General features: G+C 36.0%; 1 protein-coding gene and 1 long non-coding RNA gene across 10 annotated transcripts in view; one reads left to right on the top strand and one right to left on the bottom strand.

The window, feature by feature from the left end:
* LOC144291733 (uncharacterized) overlaps positions 1 to 15,373 on the bottom strand; it is a 167,109-nt gene that overhangs the window by 43,759 nt on the left and 107,977 nt on the right. Inside the window, exons 4-5 of one of the 5 annotated variants that reach the window (XR_013359191.1) lie at positions 9,355 to 9,470; positions 8,398 to 8,670 (exon numbers count right to left, since the gene is read on the bottom strand). The exons of 3 other annotated variants lie outside the window; for them this stretch is intronic. This is a non-coding gene — a long non-coding RNA (uncharacterized LOC144291733). Of the gene's footprint in view, positions 1 to 8,397; positions 8,671 to 9,354; positions 9,471 to 15,373 lie in introns of those variants that run through there. One more of the 5 variants, XR_013359192.1, reaches the window with a different exon arrangement.
* DPP10 (dipeptidyl peptidase like 10) overlaps positions 1 to 15,373 on the top strand; it is a 1,281,550-nt gene that overhangs the window by 1,166,509 nt on the left and 99,668 nt on the right. For all 5 annotated transcript variants that reach the window (XM_077861455.1, XM_077861454.1, XM_077861453.1 and 2 more), the window contains 2 exons: positions 4,512 to 4,632; positions 14,774 to 14,928. In XM_077861455.1, the coding sequence (XP_077717581.1) occupies positions 4,512 to 4,632; positions 14,774 to 14,928 (276 nt within the window). The remainder of the gene's footprint in view (positions 1 to 4,511; positions 4,633 to 14,773; positions 14,929 to 15,373) is intronic.

Genomic DNA, 15,373 nt, shown 5'->3' with positions numbered 1-15,373 from the left:
TAATTTGTATATATACACAATACATATGCATATATGTATTCCTATAATCCTTTTTTTTTATTTATTTATTTATTTATTTATTTATTTATTTATTTATTTATTTATAAATGTCATAAATTATCACTGAATCAGTATGGCTCATGTTGGCTAGACCAACTGCCAAAGGCAAAGGTTTTCAGTACCTAACTACTGATTCTCTCATTTTTACAGAAAGTAACTAGAACTCATATGGCTAAGAAGTTTAGAAGACTAGTTTGTGAGAGGGTCTGGGAAATGTGAATTTGGAGCTTCTAATGGCCCACTGTAATCAAAGATTATATAGGGGCAGGCATGGAGCTGACTAGCAATAGACAATGGCCAATGTATATCTACTGGTTAGGTTACTGCTAGTATAAATTTGTATCAGTACTGTCATTATTTAGTGCATGAAATAATTTTTGTGTCTTTTGTCCCTCAGTAATAATTCGGTGAACCTTCTCCAAGTCAATTCTTGTAACACTACTTTGTTTTCCACAAAGCCTGAATGTTCTAACATGATACAGATGAATCATAATCCATCCAGGCATTTGCTTCGATGGGTTTTCAATTTGTTTCTTCTTTTTGGCCATCATAAACACTGCTGAAATAAATAGCATGCATCAGCATTTTCTACACTTTGGTTCTTTTTTTTTTTTTTTTTTTTTCCTTACAAGATGAGGTCCCAGGTTTGGGATTGCTGATATAGACTATGTTTTGTTTTCAGTTGCCACATTGCTTTCCCATATGGGCATAACACTTTGTTTTCACAATCAACATAGGAAAGGACTCCTTTCACTATATCCCTGCCAGCAGTATTTGTTATCTGGGATAGTCTCTTAATTGCATTTTTCCCCAGAAAGCAAGTCATAATAGAAAGCACCTCAAATGCTATCCCAACTAGACTGTTGCAGATCCTCCAATGCCATTATAGTGCCTGGGGATTTTTGAATGATTCACAGTTTTCCAATTTAAAATTATGAAAATCAGGGAAGGTGGATTAGCTTTATAGCAGCATTATAGCATATTATCAGGCATTGTCTCTGATTGAATCAGTCACAGTAGGCTAATTTACATTGTAATTACTCTCACTTCCAAAATCTTAACTTTTAACATCAAAAGTTCATTTCTTGCTATGTGTCCATTACAAGTTGGCTAGGGGTTGGGAGTGAATTTACTCCAACTTTCTTCACCCAGAAATCCAGGCTTCTGAGGTGTCCACCATCAGAAGTATTCCTGTTGATTGTGGCAGTGGGAAGAAAAGGTGAAAAATTGGCCTTTATATATAAACTTCTGCAAAGCAGTGACACTGCTGTGTCCAATCACTTGTTAATGAACAATATCAACTAATACATTGACTAATTTCTTAGAACATTTATTACGTATTTCTTGAATATCATGATTCAGCATATAGTACTTCAGTTGGCTTCCTGTTCCCTTTCTGGCAACTTTACCAATTTTGAGTTATTTTTTAAGTACATTAAGACCACTGATTTTGAAAAACTAGGTAGTTGGCTTGCTATCTAAATTGAAGAGTAAAATGGTCAAATAGCTAATGTATTCCTATTTGTTATTTAGGTGGCTCTTTGATGGCATTAATTAATGGCATCAAAAATATTATGACAGCTTAATCAACATTAGGATAAATGGCATTAGTGTTTGTCATGTTTTCAATGTGATTTAAATCTAGTTGCAGTCCTTGATGATTGGCATTTGGATCCAGTTTAATTTCATCAGAGTGCATATTTGCACTTCTCATATTGTTAAGCTAGTAGTTAGAGTTTGTGCTATTATTTGAAACTAATATTATCCAAGGAAAAACTTTAGCTTTTTAAAAGAAGTTATAAGATTATAAATGTACACTTTCATGAAGGCAGTCACTAATGTCACTAGTTTTTTGTCCACAGAAAAAAGATCTTATGGACATTCCCTGGTATTGCAGCTTTCACCAAATGGCATTAAAATTCTGATTCCATATTGCTTGTTCTTTTACATTGAAGCAGATGTCAGTTTCATATGGATTCTGAATATCACCCAATCTGTTCTTCAAATATAAATGTAATTACTGGTCAATGGTTTTGGATAATTTATACATCTGCTAGAATCGTGGAGGTTTTATCAATTGTTTTGACTTAGAGTTTGTTCCTTTCAGAAAGCTGAGGATCTGGAGCTATATTAGTTTGGACTAAGTAACCTCTGCTCCTTGGAATAGCCATATGAGCTTAAGTAGCATGGGTGTGGATGATCTGAACTGTTACTGCTCACAAGTCCTAATAGAAGGTTCAGATACAAAAAGAGGATTCCTTCCAAGTAAGGAAGACTTTGTGTGCCTATTTCACATTCTCTTTGTGAAAGGCAAAAGAAGGTAGTATACAAAAGATGTAAAGCTTAAGCTTTAGATGGCTAGAATAAAGTGAATATTTTTTTCTCCATTACAAGAAGTTGTAATTAAGACCACCTTCTGGGACACCTGAGTGGCTCAGTGGTTTAGCGCCACCTTCAGCCCAGGGCATGATGCTGGAGTCCCAGGATCGAGTCCCATGTCGGCTCCCTGCCTGGAGCCTGCTTCTCCCTCAGCCTGTGTCTCTGCGTCTCTCTCTCTCTCTCTCTCTCTCTCTCTCTCTCTCGCACTCTTGCGCTCTCGCTTTCTCGCACTGTCTCTCATGAATAAATAAAATCAATCTTAAAAAAAAAAAATAAGACCACCTTCTATCCAGTTTTAAGACCCTGAGATAATAGTTCTCAAACTTCTGGCTACATATGACCCACACCGTTTCAATAATTATTTCTTATTTCCTATTGTCACTTGAAAACTTTCTAAATGAAGGGAAACCAGTAAATATCATTTGTTATTACCTCTCCTCTTCCCACTATTGGTACTAAAACTACTGCTGTTAGTATTCTATTACTCCTGGTCCATATTTTACCAATATAACATGTAATACTGGTCAATGGTTTGTGACAATTTATACATTGGCTTAAGCCATATAAGTTTATTTTGATTTAGAATTTGTAACCTCCATAAAGCTTAGAATTTTGAACCAAATTATCTATCTGTAGTAACAGTCACATGTATTATATGCTCTATATTCATCACGTCATGGATGCTTCACAACAGGTCTCTAAGGCAGGTGTGAGACTTATCCACATTTTATAAAAGGAGAGGACTGAGATTTTAAAAGGTTAGGAAAATTATTAGAGTCACTTGGATATTAAATTTAGGCTGCCTGTTATAAAGCCCTCTCTTTTAAACAACCTGTTATAGCTTTCTTTCTCCCTACCCCACCCCTCAAAAATTTGTATTTTGGCATTCTCACCTATGATATAAATGACATGTAGTGTTGAAATGATTAACTAGATCTGCTCATTGTTACATACTTGCCAAATCACCATAATCAAAGTAGAATATCAATGAAATTTTCTGGATATTAAGATTGCTTTCATCATTTTGCACACTGAGATTTAAAATCTAGGATCTCATAATTAGAGGATTATATCAGAAGTCCTGGCGTTTGCTCTGTTTGCTATTATGTAATGGTCCTGTAGCATGCTAGAACACAAGGCCTCTAGAACATCTTCTACCTTTTTAGAATGTTCAATGTAGATAGTAATTTGGCTTCCATTAGACAATATTCTACTGCCCCAACATATAGACAAAACATGGTTCTCTGAAGGTTATATTATCATACAGGCCAGTAGTTTGAAATGTTTGGCATTAAATATATTTGAACATGGATTTTAAATAATTTTATCCTGAATTATCTCTATTTTGTATAGACAGAGCCTGTTTAATTTCTGTTGTTCCTGTTGTGGGGGCTATTGTTGATCCTAATATTATTTTGGAATGCTTTGTGATGTGTTGAAATTGAAAGCCTCTCCTGAACTCTCAAGCACACAGTTACTATTACTGCTATGCTAGTTAGAAAAGAACTGCCAGTGAAGAGTGGGGCATAGCTAGGTGTGTCCCATTTATCAATTCAAAGGAATTTTGCCACCCTTTGCTTTCATCAGAGTATTTGTGAGTCGAGCTGGATGGAATCAGAAAGATTCTGTAGAGACTATTTTATTGATGAACAAATCCTTTTTTGTAATAAGATCCCAAACTGAAACTTTTCAGCTGTGAGTTGGCTATTACTAAAGTGACATCTATCATAGTTTATCAGTCTCTTAAGTATGCAGTGTTAGCTCAAACCCAAATCATTTTTGTGGCATAAAAAGGGATTAAGCAGATGAACAATTGTTGTTGAAACTATGGATTTAAAAGCTTCAGTATTGGTACTGTGTAATTTCTAAATGACAATTTGATATTGATATGATAAGGCAACAGCCATTAATAACTGAAAGCGATGCAAATGTAGGTATTAAATAAAGACAAACTAAAAGCAGGCAAACAATACAACACTTGGCTCTTCAGCAATTATTCTATAGTATGAGTACTTAGAAAGCTTCCTAATGTGTTACATTTTTTGGTTTGTTTTATATGTTTCTGGATCCAGATTTATATTTTTGAAAATAATATCTACTATCAACCTGACATAAAGAGTAGTTCATTGAGACTGACATCTTCTGGAAAAGAAGGAATTATTTTTAATGGGATTGCTGACTGGTTATATGAAGGTGAGTTGACTAGATTTTGTTTCAATAGAACACAGATGACCTGTTTTTATACAAAATCTGTGAGAGAAATATGTTCATTCTAGAACAATACTTAGAGCTCCATTTCCTCTTATTTCCTCTCAAAACTGCCTTCATGCTTTCATGTCTTTGCATGTGTTCATATTTCAACTGGTTGTGATTCACATCTACCACATTTTGTGTGTGTGTGTGTGTGTGTGTTTGTAGGCACACCCATACATACACATACATTTTGTTCAGGCTACATAGATTTTATTTTGGTGATGCTTAGCTAATGAAAGTGAATAATGATCTTATGTCAACTCTGGAGTTAGATGCTAAATTTTTCTGACTATAGAAAAGAAGAAACAAAAACTTTTACTGCTCAAAAAATGCATGAAAGCCACTTGATTTTAGTCATTCCCATTAAGAACAGTCTGTCACATTTTAAAAGCCATTGCATGGGGAGCAAAATAAAACCCACCTAAAGAATTATTTGCAATAACTATTGAATCAAGTTTTCATGATAGCTGAGAATATAAAAAGGAACCAAGTAATGAAAACCTCTATCCAGCTTGATCATGCACCAATTATCAGCTGGGTTGTGGGTACAGATTTCCGGGGAAGACTCAAGGTGTGAGGTTAATACCTAAGTTTCAGACTCTGCAACTGATCTTGGCAAAATATGTCAAGATTTAAAATAAGCTAGTCATATTTGATTAGAAATTATAAAGCTAAGGCTCATCTAGAAAATAAATTTTATTTATTGAGCAATATTGGCAAATGAAATCTTTCTATCTCAGAATCAATATTTTTAATTCTATAAGAAAAGTAAATCACTTGCCTATTCATTTATTCATCCATTCTGTCATTGAACATTGTTAAAGACTTACTATGTTCCAAGTATTTGTAAGGGTGCTGAGATATAATAAGAAACAAAGTACTTTCATAAAGAAAAACATTTAGCTGGGTGGAGCTATTTTACTAATGAAGAGACACTGTAGCCTTTGGGATTTATACACATATGTGTACATGTATGCTTATATATTTTCTATGTATATACTAGCATCAAATAATAAAGTATTTTAGAGGCCACAATTTATTCTGAGGAGTAGTGATAGCTACTTTGAAAATATCAACAATAATTACGCTATAGATTTTTAAAAATTCAAACACAAACTGATAAGTAGGGTTCTTTCATTCAAAGCGTCAGAAGCTGACTCTGGCTTTCTTATTTCAAAAGGATAAATTGTTGAAGGAGCCAGCCTCAGATGGCTCAAGAGATTAAAGAAATAAGTGGAGAACAAACTTGAAACTTGGGTAATTCCAGGAGTCTAGGTAGCAAGAACTAACCATTTCTTACAGAGAGGAGCTAGGTAAGAGATACACTTTATCTTCAAAATATTGTTGCTACTATGTGAGACCCAGATGTCAGTCAGTGGAGTGTGGCCAGAAGTCAAATCACAGTAAACACAGAATTCTATGAAAGAACAAAGGAGACTTAGCCCATTCTAGGGATTTGCAAACATTTTCCTAAAGGAGAAACCCTCTGAGTTGAGCCTGGATTAAGAACTATAAGAATAAACTAGGTAGGGAAATAGCCCAAGTGTCCATCGACTGATGGATAGATAAAGAAGAATAGCATATATGTATATATATATATATATATATATATATATATATATATATATATATACACACACACACACAATGGACTATTACTCCCCCATAAAAAAAGAATGAAATCTTACCATTTGCAAAAACATGTAAGGAGCTAGAGAGTATTATGCTAAGTGAAATAAGTCAATAGATAAAGATAAATATAATATGGTTTCACTCATGTGGAACTTAAGACACAAAACAAATGAGCAAAAGAAAAAATAGAGAGAGAGAGAGAGAGAGAGAGAGAGAGAGAAGGAAACTAGAAATAGGCTCCTAACTATAGAGAACAAACTGGTAAACACCAGAGGGAAGGTGGGTGGAGGGATGAGTTAAATAGGTTATTGGGATTAAGGAATCCACTCACTGTGATGAGCACTGGGTGCTCTATGGAAATGCTGAATCACTATATTGTACATCTGAAACCAATATTACACTGTATGTTAACTAATGAGATTTTAAATATATTTTTTTTAAAGAAGAAAGTAGGTAGGGAAATCTAAGCAAGGGTTAAGAGCTTGCAAAAGCATAGCTAAGTTAAATAGCATGGTGTGTGCCTTGAGAACTAAAGTCTGCTCGGTATTATTGGGTCATAAAATTTGAGAAAAAGGAAGGCAGCAAGAACCAAGGGATAGGGACCCTAAAAATAACCTGGGATTTCAATTATTTTTCCACTAGTAAATGGGTAACTAATAGAGCTTTTCAAATAAGGGAGTGTTAATATCATATCTTCCATATAAATAGTTCATTTTGACTACAGTACAAAGCTGGGATTGAAAAGCAGAAAGAACCAGTGAGCAGCTGGGAGGCTTTTCTAAGTTCTGCTGAGAGATAATGAGCAATATTACTCGGATTAAAGCAGTAAGAAGGAGAGAAAATTCTAAAATTGATGAGGCAGTGAATAGATAGATCGTAGTGGTTAAATGGTTGGGGTGCAGATGAGAGGAAGTCAAGAAAGATTCTTTGGGTTCTGGTTTGAGTCACTAGTAACAGACACAGTGAGCAGGCATTCATAAGAGTGGTGGGTTTCAGTGGGGACACGGTGCTTCACAGTGTGCTGGCTTGCTACTTTGGGTAACAAACTGTGATCCTTCACATCGAAGAAATTTTAAGTTAACTTAATATAGAATATACTACCTTGCCAACTGAACAGCATGCCCTGGGCCTCTGTCCTTTATGTAAGGCTTTATATAATTTATAGCATTACATTTTTTAGAAAATGTCAGAAGAGAATTTAAAGACCATTATCTGACAGTTATTTTCTTAATTAGAGAATAAAATTCTATATATTTGGGTGGAGAATGAACACTGTGTTAGGGGATAGGTAGGACTAATAGGACAAAAACTCTGGAAAAATTAAAGTTTTGGCTATTCAAAATAAACTCGATCCTTTTGGCTCTTATGTTGTAGGTATACTAGCAAATCCTAAATGTGTTATGTGATGAATCCTCACAATGCTAGCATATTTAATCGTTTACTGAAGAAACCAAGACCCAAGGAGACAGGTGACTTGGACATGGCCTCAAAGCTCATGAGTGCCGGAGCTGGCACCTGAATGTGTGTCCTCAAAGCCAGCACTTCATCCTGGTCTACTCTACCTGTTAGAATTCAGTGTTTTTCCTCATTCCCTAACGGATGATACACATTATGGACCTAAGCCATTAGATTTCACTGATCTGTTTCCTCAGCCAAGGACTCTGAACCCTATTGACCATGGACTGACTTCAATTCTTGCTTTATTTCCAAGAGAAGGGGTAGGTTATATCAAGGGAATCAGTGTTAAGGTTTGATACAGGGACTTAGGCCATTCAGATGTTATTGATTTTTCCCTCACGCATCATCCCCAACCTATGTTTCAAGAGTCCCACATGTACCTTCATCTCCCAATACCATTTTGCTTTTCCAAAGGTGCTAAAAACTCCCAGATTCCAGGCTTCCTCTTTTCCCTTTATTTCACTCACCACAACACAGTGACATCTACTAGGGATGCATATGATCTTCAACAGGTATGTGTGAGATACTCTAGTGTGGAGATTTCCTTCTTTGTTACTTTACAAAAATCAACTACAATCTGAATTAGTATGTGTGGAAGAATCAAGAAGTAACACATAACATTTCCACTTTCTTTATTTGAAATTTGCCTTTTATAAATATCATAGAAAAAATATTTGAAAAAAAAAGATTTGAGAAGGAGTCACATAAAAGACAATAAAGTGTTTTTTTGTGGCACATTTTAAAGGCATGGCTTAAACTTTTTAGGTCTAGGCCAATCTGTGAGTGTGGCTCTTGATCCCAATCACAGGCACTTATGTTGACTTTTTAAAGTCTTTAAAAGTGTTATTGTAAAATCTCCTTGTTTCTATTTCTAGTAGTATTCAACTCCTAAGGAAAGTAAAGACAAATAAAATGTGTTTTAGAGAGTCAGTGAAATTCAGAAGAAAAATAAAACATACTTAAAATGAAACATCATTTTAAACACAATTCACATAAAATGCATCTAATGTCATTCATATGAATTGGAACATTTAAAGTAGTAAGTTAGCTAAATAAAATATCAGATGAATGTTTTGTTTAAAAAAACAGAGTTCACAGCTACCAAGTCTACAACTTTGAAAATTTCCATAAAGTATTGAATCTATTAAATAGAAACAAAAAATGACTATCACTTTAAGTTATATGAGCATATAAAATATTGGAACTAATGTGCCTAAATGATTTACAAATGTGTTGTTAAGGAATTCTTCTGTGATATTCAGTTCAGGATATTGAGTACATATATCTTTCCAACATTACCTGAGAGCAGTATGAAGAGGAATAGGATTTCTATGTTTCATACACTTCCAACTTAGTGGAATGAAAAACTGTAAACGCCTTTTACATAAGCAACCATTTGGAGCATGGTAAATAGAACTACATGCCTACATTCCAACTAGAAATGTAAGTAGGAATTAAGTCTAATGGGATGGGGAAATATAGGGTGTCTTCATAGAACAAATGGTATTTGCACTGAGCTTTAAGAATTACAAGAATAGGGATCCCTGGGTGGTGCAGCGGTTTGGCACCTACCTTTGGCCCAGGGCGTGATCCTGGGGACCCGAGATCGAATCCCACATTGGGCTCCCAGTGCATGGAGCCTGCTTCTCCCTCTGCCTGTGTGTCTGCCTCTCTCTCTCTCTCTGTGACTATCATAAATAAATAAAAAATTTTAAAAAATAAAAAAATAAAAATAAATAAATAAAAGAATTACAAGAATAGAAAAGTGAGAGAAAAAAATGACAGCATAAACAATATCCTTATCAACAGATAGAGATTGTTACATTTTTTGGTTGTTTACAAAGAATAGTGCAAAATACCTACTTTCACTTTTTTATGACTTGTCTTGGACACAGGAAATTACATTCATCCATTCATTGATTCTACATAATTATTGTGCACTTACTAAATCCCAGTAAAACTGGACTATGACAGGAAAAAGAAAAAAAAATTAGAGATGCAGCCATGGAAGCCAGAGGAAGATAGACTAATAAAGCTGAGTTTCAGGAGGTCAAACAAACTAAAGATCCCATAGTTACTGTTGGATTTGCTACCAGAAATTGATAAGAGCAAAATCAGTTAATTTGTGGTACCAAAAGCAAGATTGCAGTGGATAGAGGTGTAAGCAGGAAGTGAGAAGGTTATGCATATAGACAATTCTTTTAAGAAACATGACAGTGAGATACAGAAAATAAAGGGGGGAAAATAAACCATAGACCCATATGGCTGGCAGCAGCATATTCAGGAAATCTTATCTGCCTAAATTGATAAACTCTAAATGGATAAAATCAGCTTACTTTCCAGAGTAGCATGTTAATCTGCATGCAATGATTATATATTAGTTTTCGGTAAGTACTTTGTGTTGAGGCTATGTTTTTAAGTGTCTTTGATATAAAACAACATGTGTTGAAAACTCCATCTGTTCTGCAGTGAGATTCTCTAATCATTGTAATAAAGACAAAGAAGAACCAAACCTTCATTGACATGGAATGGAATGCAATTTGTAGAAATGCATTATTTGTAAATAATCTAATATAATTAACACAGGAAGTTTCAGTCCATGAGTAAGAGTCCTTATTAGTTACAGTTGAAGAACTGTGTGTGTTATCCAAGAGAAATCTTAGGCAGATGCATATTAAAGATTCTTTTGTTTACCTCCTTCCCATTTCAGTTAGCTTTATTTTGGGACCTGAAGGAAGTCATATAACTCTCTGTGTGTACGACTTTACTATTTTAACATTTGTGTGAGGAACAACTTTAGGCATAGATCATTCTAAAATAAAGTAGAGTAGTGATACCTAGTTTCTGCTGAATGGTGCTCTCAAATCTGGGCCATTCTTACTCTTGGGAAGTACTTGCACACACATACTTAAGCACCTAGGATACAGCTCATTTCTTTAGGAACCCTGAGTGTTGATTTTAGACAACACAATCTGATCTCTCTGTACCTTCAAGGCTCATGAGACCAAGAGTTTATACTCAGTTTGGGTTCAGCATTTTTTTTCCCTCAGCGTGTCATGTGGATGACTCATGTCTCCTCATATGAATTTTAAGTAATTTGTACAAGTCAGGGTCAGGATTACAATTTGAAAAACAATGGACCATTCAAAGGAATATACACAATTTTATCTATGAAGGGGCCACTTGTCAAAGAAAGGGTTAGCAACTTGTAGCTAGTAATGATTTCGTCATTAACAACTGCAGTGAGAAGGGTAAGCTGTTACTAGAACCTAGAAGGAGGGAATCCTATAGTTTCTGCAGTAACAGAAGCAGTAAGTTTTGGCTGAGGAACATAGCCAGACACACATGTTTCTAACAGGTGAGAACCAAGAGAATAAATACCGTGCACTAACTTTATTCTCTTCATTTGATTTGTCTGGTTTCACACTGGCCATAGCCAACAAAAACTCAGAGATCATGGGGATATTATTTATTCAAATAAAAATTTCATGTCCTGAAAGAAGACATGAAGTTCCATCTGCTACTGTTTCATTGTAGAGTAGTATTAGTCCAGTTTATATATCTGTCTGAAATTTTTAACTACAGCCAACACTTTTGTTTTCATGTAAGGTTTTGGGGCAAATGTCCCCATTAAGAAAAAAAAAATAAGGTCGCCATAGGGCCTTAACTAGTAATCCTGGTTCCCTCTGTCAACTACTCATTCCTTTTTCCTTTTACCTTCTGCCAGCATTTTGACTATACAGGTCATTTGCCTGGTGGGATCAAACCAAAATTTTATCCCTGCCAAATCTTATTCCTTTGCTTCTTTTTCCTAGGTTCCTACAATTTCAGTTTTCCATTGAAATGGAATTTGAAATGTGGAAATGTAGAATTGGAAAATGAGATCTAGTTGGACAAAGGACTATTTGTGAATCTGCTGAGTCCAGACATACTCTTCTTTGCTCTCTTTTATATAGTGAAGACACACATTCTTCCTGGCAGATAAGCTTAAGCATCAGACAAATAGTGACTATGCATTCTGTTAGTTTCTTTTTCCCCCAGTCCTTTCGAGCCCTACATGGTCAGGGGGGAATTTCAGCTTCCAATTCAAAGGAGCAGAAGTATGACATTCCCACCCTTAGGCATTAGGACTTCTAAACCCACTGATCTCCTTATCATGAAGAGAAGAAACAAAATATATCCCGTGGGGTAATGGTGTGATAGTGATAGAGAATGCTACATTTCTACCATTTGCTTTCTGGCTATGCAAGAGTGACACTTGCATGCTGTATGGGGACATCCAGACTTCAAGGTTGTTATAGTGTCAAAACTGAGAAAGAGAGAGACTAGTTTGCGCTTCCATCAAGCCAGGTGTATATAGCTAACAGAGAACAGTGAATTTCATGGTCCAAGCTTCTTGACCTTCTTTTTGCCATAAAATATTTTCTGTTGGGTGGTGATGTAGTGTGGGTTATTGTGGTGATGGATAAGCTATTCTGTAAATCCATGAAGAGCAGTGGTAACAGGATTTCAAGCAGCAGAGGCATAGCTATACTAGACTATGTGTCTATCTTTGTAATGACAAAATGCTACCCCTTCTCGATGGAATGCTTCCTGTGTAATCTGCCTGCCACCAGGTAGCCAGCTGGTCCTGCTGCGAAATAATGCCATATCAAGTTTAATGACAGCCCCTATTATTGGCAGGTAGTGGTGGGAGCCAAAGCAGACTGACATGAGCTCAGTAGTCATATTGTTCATCTGATTATCCAGAGCCAACTCTGCTATGGATGTGTTCTGGTGGATATTTAAATAGGACACTAATATCTACATATTTTTACATTTTTTTTACCCCTCTTGATAAGTCGATGCAGTTATCTTTCCCTATACTTCCTTGTCATTAATTTCCATCTTCCCATAACCCCAGTCAGGCCTTTTATTAGTTACTCTGCATGAGTCAGGATAGGTCCATGCTTCAAGCCAATTCTCCTTCCACAAGAAGTGAGAAACTAAAGATCTTGTTCAAAAGTCAGCCGACTGGAAGAATTTATGTTTACTTTAGTCTTTTAGTGCCACTCTTCAGGCTGTAGTACAGAGCTTATCCAATTCTCGACCCTCCAAGTATAGCACATACACACACACACACCCATAAACCAGGTCTGCTTTTGTTCTTGCCCTGCCAGCTTAAATTAAAAGCACATCTTGAGGTTTAGTTTGAGCTGGAAGAGAGAGGGTAAAACAGAACATGCAATATTCTGGATGTTTTACTTACACATTCTGTCCCAATCCCTTCTATTTTATGGTGGGATGTTGCTGTATATATTCAGTTTTATGGTCAGTGAATGAATGAGATAACAGTCAGTTCATGATGGGTAGTTTGGGTTCCACAGCCACTTGGTATCCCGTGGTCAGGCTAATTGTTTCTGCAAGAGCCCAGTAGAGCTGCTTTTGAAAAGGAGAATATTTATCAGCACAAGAGGAAATGGCCTTCCTTTAAAGCTTGTAATGCCTGTGTTTTAATTGCCATGTAGTGAGTGCCAGAAGCTCCACACAGCATCTCTGTTTACCATGCACAATTACATTAGCATTGTTATCTGCTGGGTCACAAGGTAAAGATGGGCGGGAAGGTTGTACCATGGCCTTGATCTGCTGCATAGTCCTATCCTGCAAAGGCTCTGCTCAGAACAGAAAGCTTTATAGGTTATCTGGGAAGTAGAACAGGACAGCATATGTGAATATGTTTTAAGTTGTTATTCAAAATCTGAAGAGTCTATTCCCACTTTACTTTTGCATAAGTACGATTCCAACAAATTTTCTCTCATTTTAGAAAAACTATCCCAGTAAATGCTATGGTACTAGATCTCTAAACTCTCCTCTAAGGATACAGACTCTTAAACGTTATAGGAATTTATCTTTCACTCTGCCTTAATGCAGAGGATGTTTAGCTCCCTTGGATAGAGGCTGCCTCTGTCAGCAAGAAGGTTTGTGGGAATTTAGAGGTTTGACATCTTCAGCCATAAAATTAGACACATATAGCAACATTCCACTCCCTTTTCTGAGTCTCTTACTGGTATTCATCATGGTATCTGTCAGGGTACGAAGTTAGCACATTCAGTAATCTGAAGAAGTTTTATTTATAAAGAGACCACATTTACAAAGTGAAATCATGAAGGACTGAGCTATGATCTAGACTAGTAGCAACCAAGCTATAATCACCCCTGTGACCACAGAGATGAGCCATTACAAGATTAAAAAAAAAAAAAAAGGAGAAAATTTCACAGAAGAGACTGCATTGACAGGAATAGTGACATCATTTAAAGCACGCAGCTAGACTGAAGTGACATTTCAGGATAGAGCCAAGGGAATATATACTCTGACTTTACTCTCCTCCTTCTAATCTCTTGCCATCGTACCATAAAGGCTGTGCCCTGGAGGGCATGGCAGCCCTTTTGCTATAGTTCACCCGTATTAATTTTCTGAACCAGAAAGCAGGTATAGACAAATGAAGAGTAGATCTGGGGTCACATGAAAGATATCCAATATATTTCTCATTCTCTTTCTTCAGAGCTTAAAATAGTTTCATGAATCCAGAGGGGATTCTACTTATTCAATGAAGAGAGTGGATATTTAACTTGTTTGATGATGGAAATATGACTGAATGCAAATGTGAATGAATGGTGACAAAATACGGTTTTATGCCATATTTCAGTGTTCATTTACTGTTCTTATTGTTTTTATTCCAATAGTGCTTCCATTTTCCCTGTTCATGTTACTGACAGTCTATGAAATCCTGGCTTCATTGCTTCATCATTCTTTCCTTCCATTCTATCTCTTATCCTGTGACTAAAAGGATAACTCAGAAATAGAGAATTCTCTATGACATTGATAAAAGCAAAATCTGACACATTGTATAGAAAAAAATGTCTATGTGCAATGGAGGTTTCAAGGACAGATGTTTGTGGGTCACTGAGCCCACATCTCTACAGTTGGTTTTAATAATACTCATTTATTCTAGAGGAACTTCTGCATTCTCACATTGCCCACTGGTGGTCACCAGATGGAGAAAGGCTTGCTTTCCTGATGATAAATGATTCGTTGGTGCCTAACATGGTTATCCCTCGATTTACTGGAGCGTTGTATCCCAAAGGAAAGCAGTACCCATATCCTAAGGTAAGTAACGTGGAAGTACTAGTTTTTTTTTTTTTTCTCTCTCTCCACACCAAGAACTAGATTGATAGTATCCTTTGTTCATGAACAAGTTGTCTTTGCGAAAAAAAAAAAAAAAAAAAAAAAGAAGCTTTTCTTACTGGTCAGACTCCTCTTTTAGAGCTTGCAATAGCCTGCACACAGTGTTCTGGTAGGAAGAAGTAGAGATGATTCAGGGCTTGGGAACTGCCACTTTTGCTGCATTTTTTTTCTTTGATTCTTTTGTTTTCCCTCACCTTCCCAGTTAGAAAGGAGATGAGGGCCAGCAACGATGCCAGGGTACAGGTTTCTCCAAAGTACATTCTGTTTGTTAATATTTGTTATATTATAGTTGTTACTAGGTATTATAAGGGAAGAAAAAGTCCCACGGTCAAATAAGTTGAAAATTCTTGTTAAAAAAAAAAAATCC

This window comes from Canis aureus, chromosome 20, assembly GCF_053574225.1.
Source record: "Canis aureus isolate CA01 chromosome 20, VMU_Caureus_v.1.0, whole genome shotgun sequence".
Classification (NCBI taxonomy): Eukaryota; Metazoa; Chordata; class Mammalia; order Carnivora; family Canidae; genus Canis; species Canis aureus.
Note: the sequence above shows the minus strand (reverse complement) of the source record. Positions and strands in the feature narration are given on the sequence as shown.